The 19441-nt window shown below is 47.3% G+C and overlaps 1 protein-coding gene across 3 annotated transcripts in view; it reads left to right on the top strand.

The window, feature by feature from the left end:
• The window catches only part of LPAR2 (lysophosphatidic acid receptor 2), a 29201-nt gene extending 11510 nt beyond the window's left edge, over window positions 1–17691 (top strand). For all 3 annotated transcript variants that reach the window (XM_048831965.2, XM_048831966.2, XM_075121468.1), the window contains one exon: window positions 7759–17691. In XM_048831965.2, the coding sequence (XP_048687922.1) occupies window positions 7759–8060 (302 nt within the window). In that variant the 3' untranslated portion in view covers window positions 8061–17691. The remainder of the gene's footprint in view (window positions 1–7758) is intronic.
• Window positions 17692–19441: the final 1750 nt, after the last annotated feature.

Genomic DNA, 19441 nt, shown 5'->3' with positions numbered 1-19441 from the left:
CCGGGAACGTGAGCTGTGTATTGACACCACACCCCATGTCTGGCTGTCTGGGGGTGGGGGTGCGCTTTGGCAGGCACATGCTCTGCTCAACGTGTTCTGCTCTCCTAAGGGGGGCGTTGCCTGTGGACGCCAGTGGAGCTGGGAGCAGCTGTACTGGTGTGGAGGCTTCTAGAGAAGCTGTCACGGGCACCGACTTTCAGCTTTCCCTGGGTGTACTCCAGCCCCGCCCGGCGTGGAGGCCCCGCCCCCACCCTGCTCCTTCCCACGAGGCTCCACCCCCTATTCTGCTTCTTCTCACCCCCATTCCTCCCCCTCCCCCCAGCATCTTCTGCCCGCCACCAAACAGCTGATCAGCGGTGGGCAAAAGGCTCTGGAGGGGGAGGAGCTGGTCGGCGTGTGGCCACTGGTGGGCGGTGAGCATCCACTCTTTTTTTATTTTTATTTTTTTCCCTTGGAGCACCCACGGAGTCGGCACCTACATCTCCTGCAATACAAGGGGATAAGGATGATGAAACCAGATTTCACTCAGGTATTTTCAAATGGGCCAGGGGAGATTTGTGCACCACTCTGGTCCAAAGTCGGTGGGATTTGGGCATGTAACTCTCATGGGGTCTTTGACACACCTGACTTGGGTCCTGCCTGAGGTTTGTACTGAAACTGCTCTGAGAATTATATCACTGCAGAGACCCTGAAACACCAGGTACTGTCTGCTCTACAGAAACATTAAAGCCGCCAGGCGGAGCTCTCTGTGAGACCCCCATGGGCTAAACTCCCTGTTGGTATAAATTGGTGAAGCTCCATTGAATGCAGCACAGGTCTGGCAAAGTACACCAAGATAATCTGCCCAAGGTTTGTCCCAGTCTCCTGGCCCAGTGTTGTGCATTGCGGCTGCTGCCCTGCACCCCAGAGACAGCTGCATGTTAGTGTTTTTGCGTGTATATGGTCTCTAAAGGTCATTAGGGAGTTTGGGTGAAAGGCGTCAGACACAGGTGAAATATTATTTGTAATTATGACCATTCAGGCTGCAGCGCCCGTACCTCAGTGCCGTGTAACAGTATCGCAGTGCCAGGGCTTCCCTGCAGCGTTCACAGCTATTGCAGGCCAGGACCTTGGTGTAGAGTGCCTGGCGACTGCAGGGCCAGTGCAGGGAAATTTTCTGATTTTTTTTTTTTAATTTCTTGCTGTCCCATCCTTCATGATACAAAGTGCTTAATGAAAATGAAATAAACATGTTAAGCGCCTCTGCTAGGGTGACCAGATGTCCTGCTTTTATTGGGACAGTCCGGATATTTGGGGCTTTGCCTTATATAGGTGCCTATTATCCCCCATCCCAATTTTTCACACTTGCTGTCTTGTCATCCTAACCTCTGCAGCCCAGCTCACATCTGAGCCTATGGTCACGCTCCCCAGCTTGCAGTTCTCTCCTGATAAGTGCAGAATTTGCTCAGTCAGGGAAACCTTCAAGCTGCAAACAAAGAAGCTACTCCCTGGAAACTTCTGCTGGCAGAGCTGGGGAGGGGGCGGGGGCAGCAGGAATCTGAGTTGTGTGGTTCCTTGGTGTCTCCCTGCTGGAGGAGAATGAGCACTCACATCCTGTTGCAACTTGCTAACACAGTGCTACGGTTTTTTGTGTTTTCCTGCCTTAGCTCAGTCGTTCTCAGACTTTAACAGCTCACGAACCCCTTTCACTAAATTGTGAAATCTTGTGAACCGCCTCCTAAAAATGAATATGTCCAGGGATTTAAGTTTAAATTTCGTCCGCAATCCGTGGGGCTCCTGCTGCTGGACGCTGTTGACTGCCCCGGTCAACTGAGCTCCACTGAGCTTGGGTTGCAGGTCCCGCTGACCACCGGGGCTCAGGCTGCAGCCCCAACTGCCCGGCCCCACTCTCCCTGGGGCTTGGGCTGCCAACCCCATGCAGAGCGTTGGGGCTTGGGCTATTAGCCCAAACTGCCTGGCCCCGCTCTCGCTAGGGCTCGGGCTGCCAGCCCCATGCAGAGCGTTGGGGCTTGGGCTGTTAGCCCAAACTGCCTGGCCCTGCTCTCGCTGGGGCTCGGGCTGCCAGCCCCATGCAGAGCGTTGGGGCTTGGGCTGTTAGCCCAAACTGCCTGGCCCCGCTCTCGCTAGGGCTCGGGCTGCCAGCCCCATGCAGAGCGTTGGGGCTTGGGCTGTTAGCCCAAACTGCCTGGCCCCGCTCTCGCTAGGGCTCGGGCTGCCAGCCCCATGCAGAGCGTTGGGGCTTGGGCTGTTAGCCCAAACTGCCTGGCCCCGCTCTCGCTAGGGCTCGGGCTGCCAGCCCCATGCAGAGCGTTGGGGCTTGGGCTGTTAGCCCAAACTGCCTGGCCCTGCTCTCGCTGGGGCTCGGGCTGTCTGCCCTGCAACCGGGTCCCACCTGCTGCCTCTAAGGCCCGGGGTCCCCTGGCTGCCATGACTGAAATTTTTCTGGCGAACCCCCTGTAACGTTCTGCGAACCCCAGCTTGGGAACCACTGCCTTAGCTGCATGCGTCCCCCTGCCCCCATTATGTTCTGCTGCCAGCAGCATGCCCATGGTTGCCTGGAAATCAATCAGGTGCTGTAGACAAGTTCAGCAGGGCTGGAACACGTTTTATTTGTTTTGTGCAGTCAGTAACAGGGCACATTATTTCCCACCCCCCTAGAACAGTAGCTAACTCCACTGTGGGTGGAGGTTACTGGGACCAGCTAATTTCAGTGCGACTTCGAGGCATCATGCTGGGAAGGAGGAAGGATTTCTGGCTGCTGGCAGGGATGCTTACCTGGGTGTCTAAGCTGGTGGTGGGGAAAAATCCAGACCTGACCCTTCTTTCTGCTGCTAGGATCCCCTTTCCTCCTCTTTCAAGCCTTTCCTTGCTCCTTGAACTGGAAACCAGCAGGGGAGAGCAAGGTGAGCCTGGAGGAGTGGCTCTGTGCAGGTTTGCAGGGAGCTGGGACAGGCGGCCAAGAAGAGACGATCGGCTCTTTGTGAGGAGTGGGGGCCTTCTGCCCATCACATGGGGGCTGTATGCAGGCAGACGGAGAGGAATTGGCCAAAGCCCTTGGAATCTCTGCAGTGAAACCCTGGGTTCTGCCATCACCATGGGACTGACATCAGGGAGAAAATAGCAGAGCCAGCTCTTCACCCAGACATCTGAGAAAGTTGGGGAAGGGAAGACCTTTTTTTACTACTCAAAGCTGGGAAATACCCATTCATGATACGGCTCAGCAGGGTACCGCCAGAGCAGCTAATGCAGAAATTTTCTGCTCTGTTAAAACCCTGGGATAATTTCCATCCCCTTAGCCCGGCTCCACAGCCTTCTGCAAACTTGGACTGTGCACAGAGACATATTTTGCCCCTTACGAATTGGCGGGTGTGGTGGCTGGTAGGTGTGTTAACAAGGAGGGAGGTTAGAGACCTGCAGGGGCAGCAAGTGTGTGACAGACTCATGTAGGACACAGATGTTAAAAATGGGGTACAAAGGTCTTAGGATGAAACCACTCAGAAGGGGGCAGGGGGGACTGGAGGAGACAGGAAAGATGCAGCATAAGGATAAGGAAAGGCCCAGTCCAACATTTCCCCTGAGTTCAGGCCCCTGGCCCTGAGCAGATTCATTGCTGACCAGACTCCCCTGTGTGCTCAAACTGAGAGCCCAAGGGGAGGCTGGGCAGCAGGAGACATTATCCCTCGGTCCAGACAATGTGGATGAAAGCCATGTCCTAATGGGGCCGTGGCAGATAACAGCCTCTGTAGAGTCTGTACTGCCAGAGCCCTTGGGGGATTTCAGTGGAGTCAGGACGGGGTCAAAGCTGTTTGCATGGCTCTGACAGCGAGACAGCCCATTCTTGTTTAGGCTTGTGGGCGCGTGTGTGCATGACGCATGGTCCCTTGGGTGCCCTGGAAGTCTCGGCCCTGGCCTGAGCACAAGGATGGAGGGGCGGATGGTGTGAGGCACTCGCATCATGTTTGTGGGCCAGGGCAAAGTGATGGGAGGAGGGCTTCCTCGGCCTTCCATTGCCTGATCCTGCCCCATGTGCCTCTCTGTTCTTCCAAAGACAGACCTGCAACTGCACGTGAGCAGATCCCAGCAGCCGCAGAGGGCACCAGGTGGTTCATAACTGGGCCATATTCTCTGCTGTTGTAACTCTATTGACTGTACTTGAGTTGCATCAACGGAGACTTGGCTCAGTAATTAACACCCCTGTGCTTGCTCTGTAAAATCTGGGGAAACAGCAAAACTGAGACAACTTATTGCTCAATAAAGGAAGCCAAAAGCATCTGGTTAATGTCAGTGTTCAGGAGTTCTGTGTGGGGAAAGGGGGTGTGTGTGTGTGGGTGATGATGATGAAGAGAGAAAGCTTCTGAAATGGATAATCTTCAGGGAACTCTCAATATGGGGTATGTGAAAGATGCTTTTGGGTTGGAAAAGTGTTTCGTTTTGTATTAGAGGGAGCAAGGTGAATGGGTGGGATGGCAAATATGGACTTTCCTAAAGCTCGTGGATTTCTGTCTTCTCGATGACATTTAAGGGCTTGGATTACCAATAGCTACCCAGAAGAGCTCTCTGTGTGAACACTCTTATTCCAGATTGAGTGTCCCATGCAAGCTCTTATCCCAGAACAGAGATAGTGAGTTAAATGCACACCCTACCTTTTGCTGAAATAACTTTCCTATGGTATGAGCCCTTAGACAGAGCTTTTGTAACTGGGGGATGAGAATGAGATCACAGGAGAGGGCCCAACAGCCTCAAAGAGGTTGTTGGCGGGCCACTATGGGGAATTAGATTTTCCAAAGAATTTAGCTCCCATTTAGGCACTAAAACATGGGTGCGGGTGTTCAGACGCAAGAGGCTGGTGCATTGGGTGCAGCACACCTTTGAGAGTCCAGCCCCTTTGTTTAGGTGCTGAAGAGGCAACAGAGCTCTTCAGGGAACTTGGCTCCAGTTGTGGGCACTCAGCCCTGGAGAATTTGGCGCAGCGTGCATGGGCTGGAGACACAGTGGAGACCGCTCTCTCACAAGCTGGGGGCATCAGCCCTGCCTTAGTGATGCACTGGTGCGCATTCTTTTCTAAAGGCTAATATTCAGCTGAGTGCAGAATTTCTTTTTGTCCCCCCTCCTCCCTCTGAAATTAGGACCAAAGCAGTGACCCTGGAAGGAAGTTTATTGGAGTTGCAGAGAAACCCAGCCTTGCCCAGAAAGCAGCTGCTGGTGCCCTGACCCCCCACCAGTGCTGCCTTTTTCTTTGTTTCTTTTAATGAAAGGTTTTGGAGTCAGTCTCTCATTTTGCAGCACCCTTGTGGCAGTTTTTCTTCCTAGCAGATGATTTCCAGTAAAGGGTGTAGTTGAGAAACTCCCAGTGAGCACTGTTCCTCCTGCTCCACCCTCCTCCAGGAGGCAGGCCAGGATAAACCCCTGGTGTAACAAGACACATCCTTGAATGCTAGCAGGGGAGTGCATGGTTTACGGCAGCCTCAGAACTAAAAGCACAACTGCAAATACCAGGGGGTTCAGAATGCACAATAATCATCCTAGAAATTCCTTCCGTCTCCCCCCTCCGCCTCATTCATCGACAGAATGGCCATCCTTTGTCCTTAGAAATCCTTCTGCTAAAGGATTTCCCAAACAGTAGTTTGCAGTGGTGTTGTAGTCATGTTGGCCCCAGGATATTAGAGAGACAAGGTGGGTGAGGTAATATCTTTTATTGGACCAACTTCTGTTGGTGAAAGAGACAAGCTTTCGAGCAACATGGATCTCTTCAGAAGACCTTCAGAAAGCATATGGGAATTGCCAGGAACAGACAGACCTAGGTGCCCAGCCAGCCCTGTCTTCCATCTCTGACTATGGCAAGATGCAAGAAGCTCTGCAGAAGGAAGTGATGGGATAACCTACCCCCAGGGGAAGTTATTGACTCATTACAGCCAGAGGATTGGGCTCATGTCCTAAAACAGGAGAGTTTAGATCGCTTCCAAAATGCTTGGTTATTTATTTAATCCTCACTATTATAATTATGGATATCCTTGTTATGCCTTTCATGGCCAACCCTTTTTTTTGAATCCTGCTGAGCTCTTATCTTCAATGAAATTTTGTAGGAATGAGTTCCATTAGATTGTGTGTGAAAAAGTATATACTTTTCTCAGTTTTGAATTTGCCACCATTCAGTTTTCCTGAATATCCCCCAGTTCTTGTGTTACGAGACAGGATGAATAGATATTTCTGAGTTACTGTCCCTATGTGTACAGAATGTGTCTATAATTTGAGTCCCCAAACAAATGTCTTTGTTCCCAGTCTGATCAAATTACAGGAATAAAGGGAAATGACCCTTAAGAACAAAAGAATGGCCATACTGGGTCAGACCAATGGTCCATCTAGCCCAGTATCCTGTCTTCTGACAGAGGCTGGTGCCAGGTGCTTCAGAGGGAATGAACAAACCGGGGCACTCTGAGTGATCCTTCCCCTGTTGTCCAGTCCCAGTTTCTGGCAGTTGGAGGTTTAGGGACACACGGAGTATGGGGTTGTCTTGGGTAATAGCCAATGATGGACCTGTCCTCCATGAACTTATCTAATCTTTTTTTTGAACCCAGTTATACTTTTGGCCTTCAGACTTTCTCACTGGCAAGAAGTTTCACAGGTTGACTGTGTTGTGTGAAGTACTTCCTTTAGTTTATTTTAAAATCTGCTGCTTATTTATTTCATTGGGTGACTTCTAGTTCTTGTGTTAGGTGAAGGGCTAAATAACACTTCCTTATTCGCTTTCTCCAAATCATTCATGATTTTATGGACCTCTGTCATTATCTCCCCTTAATTGTCTCTTTTCTAAGCTAAACAGTTCCAGTGTTTTTAATCTCTCCTCGTATGGAAGCTGTTCCATACCTCTAATCGTAGTTTTCCTTCTCTGCCTCTTTTCCAAATCACATATATCTTTTTGAAAGGATGCGACCAGAACTGCACACAGTATTCAAGGTGTGGGCATATCACATCCTCTCTTCTCTTAGGGAAACAATGCCAAGCTTTTCAATCTCTCTTCAGAACAGAATTTTCCAGGCCTTTGATCATGCTCCTCACCCTTCTCTGAACCCCTTCTAATTCTGCAATGTTGTTTTTTGATATGGGGTGACCAGTACTGCACCCAGGATTTCAGATAATGAACCATTGATTTATATAATTGTGTTGGGATATTTTCCAGATTATTACTTAATCATCCTATTTTGTTTGCTTTTTTCACTGAAGCTGCATATTTGAGCAGAGATCTTCATTGAGCTGCACACAATGACGCCCAGGTCTTTCCTCAGAGTTGACAGAGTTACTGTAGAAACCTGTAAGGTATATAAATAGTTCTGTTGTTTCCTCCTATGCGCATTTCTTTGCATTTGTCAATTTAGCATTAATTAACTGCGTTTAGTAACCTGCTCTCCTTCCCATGGTGGGTAAGTCAGTTCGTCATATAGATAGCAAAACTGAGATAAAAGCTAGCTGAAAATTTTCCACCTAAAATGACTTTTTGACAGAAAGTCTTTTTTGCAGAAACAGCATTTCTGTCGGAAATAACCTGCTATAGTTAACCACCTCTTTCAGGTTTTCTATGAAAACCAAAAATTTGAATATATCTTTTTAATCTCATTCTCTTTGTTTTGTTGGAGTGGGGGGGAACATTTCCTGACCAGCTGTGGAGGCAGGAGACTCACCCAAGGCCCTGACCCCCCAGCAAGTCAGAGGCAGGAGTCCTGGTGCCTCACTTTCTTCTTACAGCTTTTCTTCTCTTCCCAGGTGCCTTCGTTATCTGCTGGACTCCAGGCCAGGTGCTGCTCCTGCTGGATGGCCTGGCCTGCGAGAGCTGTAATGTGCTGGCAATGGAGAAGTATGTCCTCTTGCTGGCAGAGATCAATTCGCTCATCAACGCCATTGTCTACTCCTATCGGGACAATGAGATGCGCAGCACCTTCCGGAGGATCCTCTGCTTTATCTGCTACAGGAATCCCAAATACTCTCCCGCGTCGGTCAAGTCCAACGTCCCGAAACGCAGGATTCTCTCTCAGAATGGCCATTCTACCATGGACTCCTCGCTGTAGGAGCCTAGCTCAGGGTTCATCCGCATGGCTCCATAGTGACCAGCCGAGAACAGAGACCTGGGGTGACCTGTTTGTCAAGCAGAAGAACCTTTTAAAAAAAACTAAACTTGTTTGAAAGCATAATTGTTTGGATAAAGAGTAGGGTCCGCAGAATAGGGCAAAAAGCTGTTAAGGCAGAGCCAAGCAGTGCCTGGCTTGGCACCGACAGACTTGGAGTTACATACCCACTATTAAAGAGGTGCTGTTTTTAACAGCACTGTTGATTTAATCTAGTAGCCTCCAAAAGACATGCTGCTTGTTAACCGAGATGCTTGTACAAGTATTTCTACATGAGACACGTATTGTCTTAGTTCTTCAGTATTACTACCTACAGGAATGGTCGTTCCAATGCTGTGGTATTCCAGGGCCAAAGCCCAAAGTCCTTTTGCTTAATCTGTCCTTACTTATTGATATCAGCAAGAGCTTTGCTTGAGACTTTTGCCTGAGAGACTTCTGACCCACAGATTTTGAAAATCCTGTTCTCTTCAAGGTGTCTCTAGGGAAGATCTAGTTTATGTGAATTCCTTTATGAGAAGCAGTTTGTTACTGAATTTCCAAGTCTTGTGGGCTTTTCCAGATTGCCCAAGGAACACCTCCCACTTTCCTGAGCTAGAGAGTTAAGCTGCAGCTAAAAGCTCCAAGAGCATTGTGTTTTGTTACATGTACTACACAGTACTTCATAGTCTTGACTGCAAATTCATTGCCTTTCATGAAGATGCAGTGAGTCATGTTCCCATGAAACTAACCCTTTCCACTCACTAAGAGCCCTTTCGACAGCTTTGTGTTGGAGTCTGAGGCAATCAGCACTTTCCCCTAGTTTTTAATGTGCAGATTGTAGCTTAACCCTCAATTGTTCAAATAGCGTGTAAACACCATCATTTCAAATGTGGTCTGAAAGGCGAACCAAGACCTCTTTTTGTCTCCGCGCAGCACAGAAACAAGAAGCATTTCTCACCATCAATATGCTTAGAGCCAAATTCTCTGCTGGAGTAACTCCATTGATTTCAGTGGGTTTATGGCACCAGAGTATTTGCCTCTTGAAATGTATGTGAACCCTGTGATAATATACGTTGTGTGATTGTCATTTTGGTGCCCCCTACTGGAGGCAGACATTTTGCTATAGAGAGAATATTTGTGACACTGGCTGTGTGGTAGACTAAACAATTCTCCGAACTTCTTCCATGTCATTAACAAAACTTTAGGATGAGATTTGCAAAAGCACGCAGTGTTCGCCTGAGTCTGCTCCCACAGTAGCAATGGGGGTTTTACCCTTGGCTCCACTGGGGGCGGTGGTAGACCAACACCTATAACCTTTAACACAAAATATTTAAATTTTTAAAAATTAAAGAGCCTGATCCTTTCAGGTGCTGAGCTCCCTCAACTCCCACTAACATCCGCATGTCTCAGGATCGGGTCCAATGTTGTTTGGGGGATTGCCAATGTTACAATCGTAGTTACTTCTGTTTAGCTAGATGACTGTCACGAGCAGTGGCTCAGAAATCCAGATACAACTAAGAAACAGCTTTCAGACATGTTGCATAGCTTAGTCATGCTTGGAAAGCTTTTACCTTTTAAACTTCCGTGTCATGGAGCTGAGAGAAAATGGGCAGTGCTTTGCTTGATTGGCAGAGGATTTTTGTATCTAAATATTTTCCACCAAAAAGAAAAGAGATTAACCCTGTAGAACAGCTGCAGTTGCACCCAAGGACTTTACGGGCTAAATTCTCTACTGGTGCAGATTCGCACAGCTCTGTTGAAGTCAGTGGCCAATTTCCACTAGCAATGAGGTGGATCCTATATTTGTAGACTCCTGGGTTTTGTCACTGGTGGTCTGCTGTGCCCAGTTCAAACCTAACAATTTTCCTACAGCTTCTGCAAAAAGCCTTGAAGCAGCAAGGCAATAAAAGTTTCCTCTGTCAGAAAAGCAAAGCAAAATTATATTTGAAATATTTGTCCAGGCTTCCTCTTTTATTAACAGGGTAAAATAATTAAAAGTGTGCATTAGTTGTGGTGTTTAGCTGTGGGATTGGTACCAAAATTATTTCCAGGGGAAAACCATTGGCTGTGTGCTGGTTATGAATTAATCTTTGTAGCGGATGAAATGACATGCAGCCCTTCAAGAACTGCAGTTGGCTTTTATGCCCAATTGGGCCTTTAATACGTTGTGCACATTCCTCCCAGAGAGCTCAGCTAACTAGCCTGACCTCACCCAGTCTGCTGGGCTGCAGCTGTTGCACTGTTACAGAGAGCAATTAAGTCCACTCTTACAAGTAGTTTCCTGCAGGTGTCTCAGTGGAGGAAGGGAAGTTGTTAATAATAATTAATAATAATTTTCCTTTATTTGACACTTTACTGCCACCATATAGAAGATCATCTTTGTTTTTCTGTATTTTTAACTAGTTTATTTAAAACTAGCCTCAGAGCCGAACCTGTATTAGCAGTGACAGATTGTTGTACGTGAGTTCTTGTTGGTTCTAATGGCTTGTGCCAGCCAGACACTCCCCTCTGATTGCCCTGCCTTAGAGCTTGTCGGTACGTTATCTGTAACAATGGAGTTGGAGGGTTGAGTAATGACTATGCAAAAGTTCAGCCTATGATTTATTCTCCTTCTTCAGAATGCACCTCCCCAACCCAATAAAGACAGTGACTATAAAGAGAGAGACATGGCCCATATCTCCTCTGAATGACAGCTGTCACTCATTCTGAATGGAAAGAGAGTGGCTTGAGTCTTTAATGAGGTTTCTCTTCCTGAGTGACTTAACCCTTAGAAATCGAGCTGATTTCCAAGTAGATCTAATAGATCAGGGAGAGGGAAAATAAGCGTAGAAGCAGTAGTGGAAATGTCAGATGAAACTTGAAAGGAAAGGGACAGTCAGTGAGTCAAGATTGGCAGGTGCAGACACAAACCACCTAGCAATGGAGATAAATGGTGTATATGGAGTCCACATGATTAAAAGAGGACCGGAGGCTGTTCAGTACTCAGTACAAGAAATTCACTTTCCAGGAAACACAAAGCCCTTACCTAATTACATGGAGACAGGAAGTACCCTTTTATGTTAAATTTCCCATTCTTCGTGGTGAGTCTAACGACATGCTTTGCAGAGCAGGTTGTAATGTTTTCTACTAAAATGTTAGCTTCGTAGAGGCTACTTACAGACTCCAGAAATAACTTTCTCATTGCACATGAATGAGATGCTGTAAAGTGCATGTGAGTTTTGTTCTTTATTGTCACACTGGATTCATGACACACTGTACCTGTGCTGTTCATTTCACCTCGGTTGTCTTAGCTCAGTGTTCAAGACAAAAAAGGAGGCAATATTGACAGCAAAGCTAGCATCCCTTACTCTCTTCATCTCAAGAAGAAAAATAATGGATTTCTAATGTTGAAGTATGAACCTCCCTTTGAAGTTTCATCATCTACTTTTTCAAACTTCTAATGAGAAAATCTTCCTGCAGCCTGAAATTGGCCAGCAGTGTATTGCTCTAGATGTCAGAGATGCATGTGGCTATGACAGACTCATTGACCATTGGGTAGAAGGAAGGAAAAGACACCTAGGAGCTGTTTTTAAGGGATCAGATATGGGATATGTGAGAACACACAGCTTGATCAAAGCTAGGCCATGTGGTTCCAGGAATGAGGGGTCGTGCCTTGCTGGCGGGCTGGAATTTTTTAAGCAATTTACTGCCTAAAGTCATACAAGCGCAATTCTGAAAGGAGGCTAACACTGAAGGTGTGGTTCAAGTTTTGTTTGTTGGAACAAACACTGGAAGAAGTGGGAGAGATGAGGAATTGTTCAATAAGGGGAAATTATTTGTGAAGATCCCAAAGGCTCACCCATCCTTCTGCAACTCAGTGACTTGGGTGATGGCTGGATAGTAAAACAGCTGAAGTATTGTGGGCAGGGCCAACTGAAAGGGAGAACCCTAGCGGGCCAAACTCTCCAGATACACCTCTGCTCCTCTAAGAGGGTAGTAGGTATTTTCAGTTCTCATCTATTGTTGCTCAGTATCAAGCAGCTGGGAGCAATAGAAGTCTAGCGTTATTTTTAACAAGTAGAGAACACTTGGGCTAGGCAGAGGGAAGTTGTGTAAGGCTAGCCAGGAGACAGCCAGTGCTTAGAGGATTATGGGGTCAGTAAAGCAATGGCTCAAATAGCTTTTTCTTTCTTTGTGGCTTGGGACATGTTTTAATATAGTTGCAAAGCCTGGCTTCTTTCTGCCACGGAAAGTGCGTGCCCAACAGAGGTAATTCAGGAAAGAAAGATCACATTGACTTTACATCAGGTCTTTCCTGCAGTATTTCTGTGTGTAAGAAGCTTTCCATTGTGCGCTGTAAGTCATACAGGCAATATTTGTTTTGGCTGATATAAACATACATACATGCTAGTTGCAGACATCAGTTGAGTTTCCTGAATACAGGTTGCTCAGGGAATCACAGGTAAAGTCATTTGACAGTTGCTCTAGTGCACAGCATATGGGTGTGAATGCTACATGGGGAGCGGAAGTGAAAGAGATCATCCAGGGCTTGCATGCTACAGCTCAAGAGCCCAACTTCCAAAGGAGCTTTTGAATGGAGCCCCTTTGCAGCCAGGTTTGGCTCTGGGCACCTTGAAACTGTGCTGGGAAGGAAGATTAATGACATCAATTCAATTAGCAGAAACCTTAAGCCAGGGCCAAAATTTCCTAACTTTCAAGCCTAAAGTTAGATACTGAGCTGGTGGATAAGTAGTCTCATTTTCAGATGGGCTTAGCCCATGCAGCTCCCATTAGTGCCTGACCTTAGGCATGCAAATTTGAAAAAATTGGCCCAAAATCTTATCTGCTCTGCATGAACAGTAAGCTCCTGATTCCCATTCACAGTAAGGCCCCTCTGCATGCTAGAGGGGCGCAGAGGGACCCTGGTGTAAATAAAGTGATTGATTGCAAGAGGGGTGGCCTTGGCCTAGCTCCCTGCACTTTTTTGCAGTTTGCAGTGTCCCTGGTTGCACTGTAATTGTTACTGTTAGTAAAGAAATCTTATGGGAATGTCTCCATTGCTGTATCTTAGACAGTTGTTCTAATACTATCTGCCATAAGCCAACCTACAACTCCTAGGAGTTAGGAGGAGCTTTCCAGCGGGCAGTTTATCTCATAACAGCCACTGCAGGGTCGCTGGTGCCTTCACCAGCCACCATTTTGAGACTGGGCTGGCTGGATGCTTGCTCTGAGCTGGGCTGGCTGTTCCTGTGTTTCTGCATTCCTAGAACCCCACAGAGACCGTGTCACTGGGCTGATTGTGAAAGGAGAACCGACAGCTACATTTAAAGTGTCAGAGCTATTGTTTTTAAAAGCGCTCAGATACCAAGCTTATGGGTGTAGTACAAAACGATAGACAGGCAGAGTCAGTGCTGCTGTGGGTCTGTTCATGACTATCCCCAAGTGATTCAATAACCGACAGTGCAATGGGAAGGTGGAGACTTCGCGCTTGAGAATTGCGTGTTATGTCCATGTGAAAAACAGCCATGTGAATAAACTGGTAATTCACATATTCTATGAGCTGACCTCTTGTCCACAGTTGGTTTTCATAGATTCATAGATATTAAGGTCAGAAGGGACCATTATGATCATCTAGTCCGACCTCCTGCACAACGCAGGCCACAGAATCTCACCCACCCACTCCTGCGAAAAACCTCTCACCTATGTCTGAGCTATTGAAGTCCTCAAATCATGGTTTAAAGACTTCAAGAAAGAGAATCCTCCAGCAAGTGACCCGTGCCCCATGCTCCAGAGGAAGGCAAAAAACCTCCAGGGCCTCTTCCAATCTGCCCTGGAGGAAAATTCCTTCCTGACCCCAAATATGGCGATCAGCTAAATCCTGAGCGTATGGGCAAGATTCACCAGCCAGATACCCAGGAAAGAATTTTCTATAGTAACTCAGATCCCACCCCATCTAACATCCCATCACAGGCCATTGGGCCTATTTACCATGAATATTTAAGGATCAATTAATTGCCAAAATCATGTTATCCCATCATACCATCTCCTCCGTAAACTTATCGAGTCTAATCTTAAAGCCAGATAGTTCTTTTGCCGCCACTGCTTCCCTTGGAAGGCTGTTCCAGAACTTCACTCCTCTGATGGTTAGAAACCTTTGTCTAATTTCAAGTCTAAACTTCCCAATGACCAGTTTATATCCATTTGCTCTTGTGTCCACATTGGTACTGAACTTAAATAATTTCTCTCCCTCTCTGGTATTTATCCCTCTGGTATATTTATAGAGAGCAATCATATCTCCCCTCAACCTTCTTTTAGTTAGGCTAAACACGCCAAGCTCCTTGAGTCTCCTTTCATAAGACAGGTTTTCCATTCCTTGGATCATCTTAGTAGCCCTTCTCTGTACCTGTTCCAGTTTGAATTCATCCTTCTTACACATGGGAGACCAGAACTGCACACAGTATTCCAGGTGAGGTCTCACCAGTGCCTTGTATAACAGTACTAACACCTCCTTATCTCTGCTGGAAATACCTCGCCTGATGCATCCCAAGACTGCATTAGCTTTTTTCACAGCCATATCACATTGGTGGCTCATAGTCATCCTATGATCAACCAATACTCCAAGGTCCTTCTCCTCCTCAGTTACTTCTAATTGATGCGTCCCCAGTTTATAACTAAAATTCTTGTTATTAATCCCTAAATGCATGACCTTACACTTCTCACTATTAAATTTCATCGTATTACTGTTACTCCAGTTTACAAGGTCATCCAGATCCTCCTGTAGGATATCCCAGTCTCTCTCTAAATTGGCAAAACCTCCCAGCTTTGTATCATCTGCAAACTTTATTAGCACACTCCCACTTTTTGTGCCGAGATCAGTAATAAGTTTTGAAAGCCTTTGATCCTCCTTTCAGGCCACAATGCAAACTGTCAAGCATCGAAGTTTTAGTTGGATGGTTTAGTTCTACATTTGCCTCTGAGTCATGGAGTTGCATCTTTCTTTTTTTTTTAAATCAGATTTTTATAAAAGGTAATACCCATCCATCCTACAGCAATTAGACCAATGAGAGTGCACGTCTCCAAGTTACACTCCTCTAGAGCATTACATTATCCATCCAAATGTATCTTTTAACATAACTCTGTATATGTGACACAGAGCTTAGATTAAACACCCAGAATAATGAATAGCAATGCCCAGGCATTAAGAAACTAAATAATAAAATAATTCACACCCCCATCTCCTCACTCCCCACCCTGGTGCTGTATATAATGAAACAAACCTACAAGTGCAGAAGACTTTTCCCCTCTAGTCCCCTGACACTGGACCCTCAAAAACTCTTAACTCCGAATACTGAGTTGTCTTGGCATTCTTGTGCCATGTGAGCACTCTCCATGTCTGTTGGCGCCAGTGAGAGCTGTGAATGTTCAGCCTAACTTGGCGCCTCCCGATTTTAGCCTGGCCTTACGATTTCCAGCTTCTCACATGGTTTTATGAACAGGGAAAAGTAAACAGTGAAAAACTAGTTCTAAAATGTATTTCAAATGTTCCTTTGGTGGTGGAGTTGGGGTGAGGGGGGGCGGTTCACAAGCACCCACCGGTGCCAGGAGAAGTTGGGGCCTATGCTTACCAGCTCCTCCAATTCTCACACGGAGGGTCTCCATCGGATTGGCATCGCAGCATCTGCAATGGGCCGTTTACAACAGATATGGAATCAACATCATCTTAGTATGACAATCAAGTTCAGGATTTATTCGAGTTGTATCCTTCCCATATTGTTGTATGGCTGCAAAACATGGATGTAGTCTGCAAGGGGCTCTTAGACTTAGAGGGTGTCATGAGGCTGTTTGTGTCAGGCTGGCCAAAGAAATAAAATAATCTGTCTGTAAAATGTGGTGTTCAAAGCCCAAAATGGGGCATGGACCAGCCGTATTTGGAAAAGTTTATGTTAGAAACTAGTGGAAAATGTGCCTTAAAAAGAACAGGAGTCCTTGTGGCACCTTAGAGACTAACAAATTTATTAGAGCATAAGCTTTCGTGGGCTACAACCCACTTCATCAGCTGCATAGAATGGAACATATAGTAAGAAGATATATATACATACAGGGAAGTTTAGAAGTTTCCATACAAACTGTAAGGGGCTAATTAGTTAAGATGAGCTATTATCAGCAGGAGAAAAAAACTTTTGTCGTGATAATCAAGATGGCCCATTTAGACAGTTGACAAGAAGGTGTGAGCATACTTAACTTAGGGAAATAGATTCAATATGTGTAATGACCCAGCCACTCCCAGTCTCTATTCACACCCAAGTTAATGGTATCTAGTTTGCATATTAATTCAAGTTCAGCAGTTTCTCATTGGAGTCTGTTTTTGAAGCTTTTCTGTTGCAACATTGCAACCCTTAAACCTTTTACTGAGTGGCCAGAGAGGTTGAAGTATTCTCCTACCGGTTTTTGAATGTTCTGATTCCTGATGTCAGATTTGTGTCTATTTATTCTGTTGCGTAGAGACTGTCCGGTTTGGCCAATGTACATGGCAGAGGGGCATTGCTGGCACATGATGGCATATATCACATTGGTCGATATGCAGGTGAACGAGCCCCTGATGGCGTGACTAATGTGATTAGGTCCTATGATGGTGTCACTTGAATAAATATGTGGACAGAGTAGGTTTCTGGCTTTGTTGCAAGGATAGGTTCCTGGGTTAGTGTTTTTGGTGTGTGGTTGCTGGAGAGTATTTGCTTCAGGTTGTGGGGCTGTCTGTAAGCGAGGACTGGTCTGTCTCCCAAGATCTGTGAGAGTGAGGGATCATTTTTCAGGATAGGTTGTAAATCTTTGATGCTCTGGAGAGGTTTTAATTGCGGGCTGAAGGTGACAACTAGTGGTGTTCTGTTATTTCCGGATCCAGCCCGTCAGGGCTTTGGTTCCAGCCTGCAGGATTGCCACCCCCGTGGCGCTGCGGAGCTAAGGCAGACTCCCTGCCTGCTCTGGCCCCGTGCCACTCCTGGAAGCGGCTGGCACCACGTCCCTGCAGTCCTGGGGGGGAAGGGAGGCAGAGGACTCCATGTGCTGCCCTCACCTGCAGGCACCGTCCCCTGCAGCTTAAAAGTGAGTCCATGTGACAGCTTCTGCAATGCCACAGATGCCCACAGGGTGGCATCACAATAGTTCAGTGGATCATGCCTCAGAACTTAAGCACAGATTGTGCAGAATGAAAGGTGGAGGTACTGACTGAAAGTCCGTAAGGAATGCGAAGGCCAAAGCCAGGAGGATCCCAGTGATGCGCAAAGGATGAGCAGTACGTTTTGTCATATTGTCATGTTCCAACGTGTGAATGTCTTGGGCTTCTGACATCCAGACAAAAGTTGGGTAGTGAGCAAGTTACTGTAGCACCTGGAAAGAAGTGGCAAAGCCATTCTGAAGGGAGTCAGGACATGATTCATATCTAAAAATAAAACTCAGGGATGACATGCAGCGGTGATGCTCCCATGACAGGGAAAGCTGCTACCTAAACCCCACAAAGTGCTCTGCAGCCTGGGACTTGCCGTTTGGCACCGTGTCAAGCTGGGACGTTTTTTATGTACAGCGTTGTTTTCTCTATTAAAAAGCCAGATTGAGTGTTTCTACATGGTGCAATCAGTCGCTCCTGTCTCTGAGGCATTGATTGTGCATTATGCATGTTGACAAGTGTGGAAGAATCCTGTAACAGCTATCACTGTTCATATCAGAAATGTGTAGAGCTTACAACAGGGGTGGGCAAACCTACAGCCCCCCAGGCCAGATCCGGCCCATCAGGGCTTTGGTTCTGGCCTGCAGGATTGCCACCCCCGTGGCACCGCAGAGCTAAGGTGAGCTCCCTGCCTGCCCTGGCCCCATGCTGCTCCCAGAAATGGCTGGCACCACGTCCCTGTGGCCCTGGGGGGGAAAGGGGGGCAGGGCTCCACGCGCTGCCCACACCTGCAGGCACTGTCCCCCACAGCTCCCATTGGCCGGGAACAGGGAACTGCGGCCAGTGGGAGCTTCGGGGGAGGTACCTGCAGGAGAGGGCAGCCCTCGGAGCCCTCTGCCCCTCCTCCCCCAAGGGCCGTCAGGGATGTGGTGCCGGCTGCTTCTGGGAGTGGTGCGGGGCCAGGGCAGGCAGGGAACCTCCCCTAGCCCCGCTGCACGCCACTGCCACGTCGGAGCCGCTCAAGGTAAGTGGAGCCAGGCCAGAGCCTGCAGCCCAACTCGCTGCCCTAAGCCCCCTCCCACACTCTGTACCCACTCCTGCGCCCCAACCCCTAGCCCTGAGCCCCTTCCTGCACATCGCACCCACACCCTGCACTCCCTCCCGCATCCCAGCCCCCTGCCCCAGGCCTACATTCATGGCCCTGCATGCAATTTCCCCACCCAGATGTGGCCCTCAGGCCAAAATGTTTGCCCATCCCTGGCTTATGAGGTAAGCAGCTCTGCAGCGCAATGGAGCCGTGTGTCCACTAGGGGCATCAAAGCTTCATTCATTCATTGGTTCTCCCTGGGCCTGGCGCCTGGTTCTTTCTGAAATCATTTATGGTATGCAAAGTGGGTGCAGCATTCTCGCAGGAGGGTGCCTGAGGGAAGATGTCTGATTTTTGCATCCAATTTGCTTTAATAGGAGTAAATTACTCTAAAGTGTGCAGGGCAGCAAGGAATTAAAGCCTGGTTCTGCAAGGTTAAGTTAGGGCTTTAACAAACAAGGCCTAAGTGTATTTGGTGACAATGTTTTGGAATTGAATCTAGGTGACACCACCTTATAGTACGGCAGAAAACCTCAGGGGGCAGCATTGCTTATGAGTGTAGATCTGATTCTGATTTCACCAACAGCAAAGTGACGCCATTGGCTTTAGTGGACTCCTGATTTACACAGGAATAAATGAGATCAGAATGAGACTTGGTAGGCAAAGCAGCCCCCTCTCTGTTGATTTGACAGCAGCAAATTCTAATACGTCTGTTTGCCTAAATCAGACCTTTAATACACACCGATGGATTTACAGGGTCGCAGCAAGCACCCTGGTAGCTAGCAGGTGAGCAATTTCCCTCTAACAAACTAAAAGAGACTAACATGGAGATAGTGGAGAAGATTTTCAAAGGTACAAATAGGAGGCAGCTAGGACTAGATTTTTAAAATTATTTAGGCATCTAGTGGGATTTTCAGAAGTTCCTCAGTGCCTAACTCCCAGTCGATCTGCATCTTTAGATGCTTCAGTATCTTTAAAAATCTGTTGCTTGCCGCCCTTTGTGCTGTTGAAAATCTCCCCCTGTGAAACTGACTGGGCCTGATTCTCCGCTGCACTGCACTTTATACAATTATTTATATCCATGAAAAGCGAGCACCAAAGTGGGTGTTAAAACAG

Source organism: Caretta caretta, chromosome 20 (assembly GCF_965140235.1).
Source record: "Caretta caretta isolate rCarCar2 chromosome 20, rCarCar1.hap1, whole genome shotgun sequence".
Taxonomy (NCBI): Eukaryota; Metazoa; Chordata; order Testudines; family Cheloniidae; genus Caretta; species Caretta caretta.
This window is presented reverse-complemented; position numbering and strand designations above follow the sequence as displayed.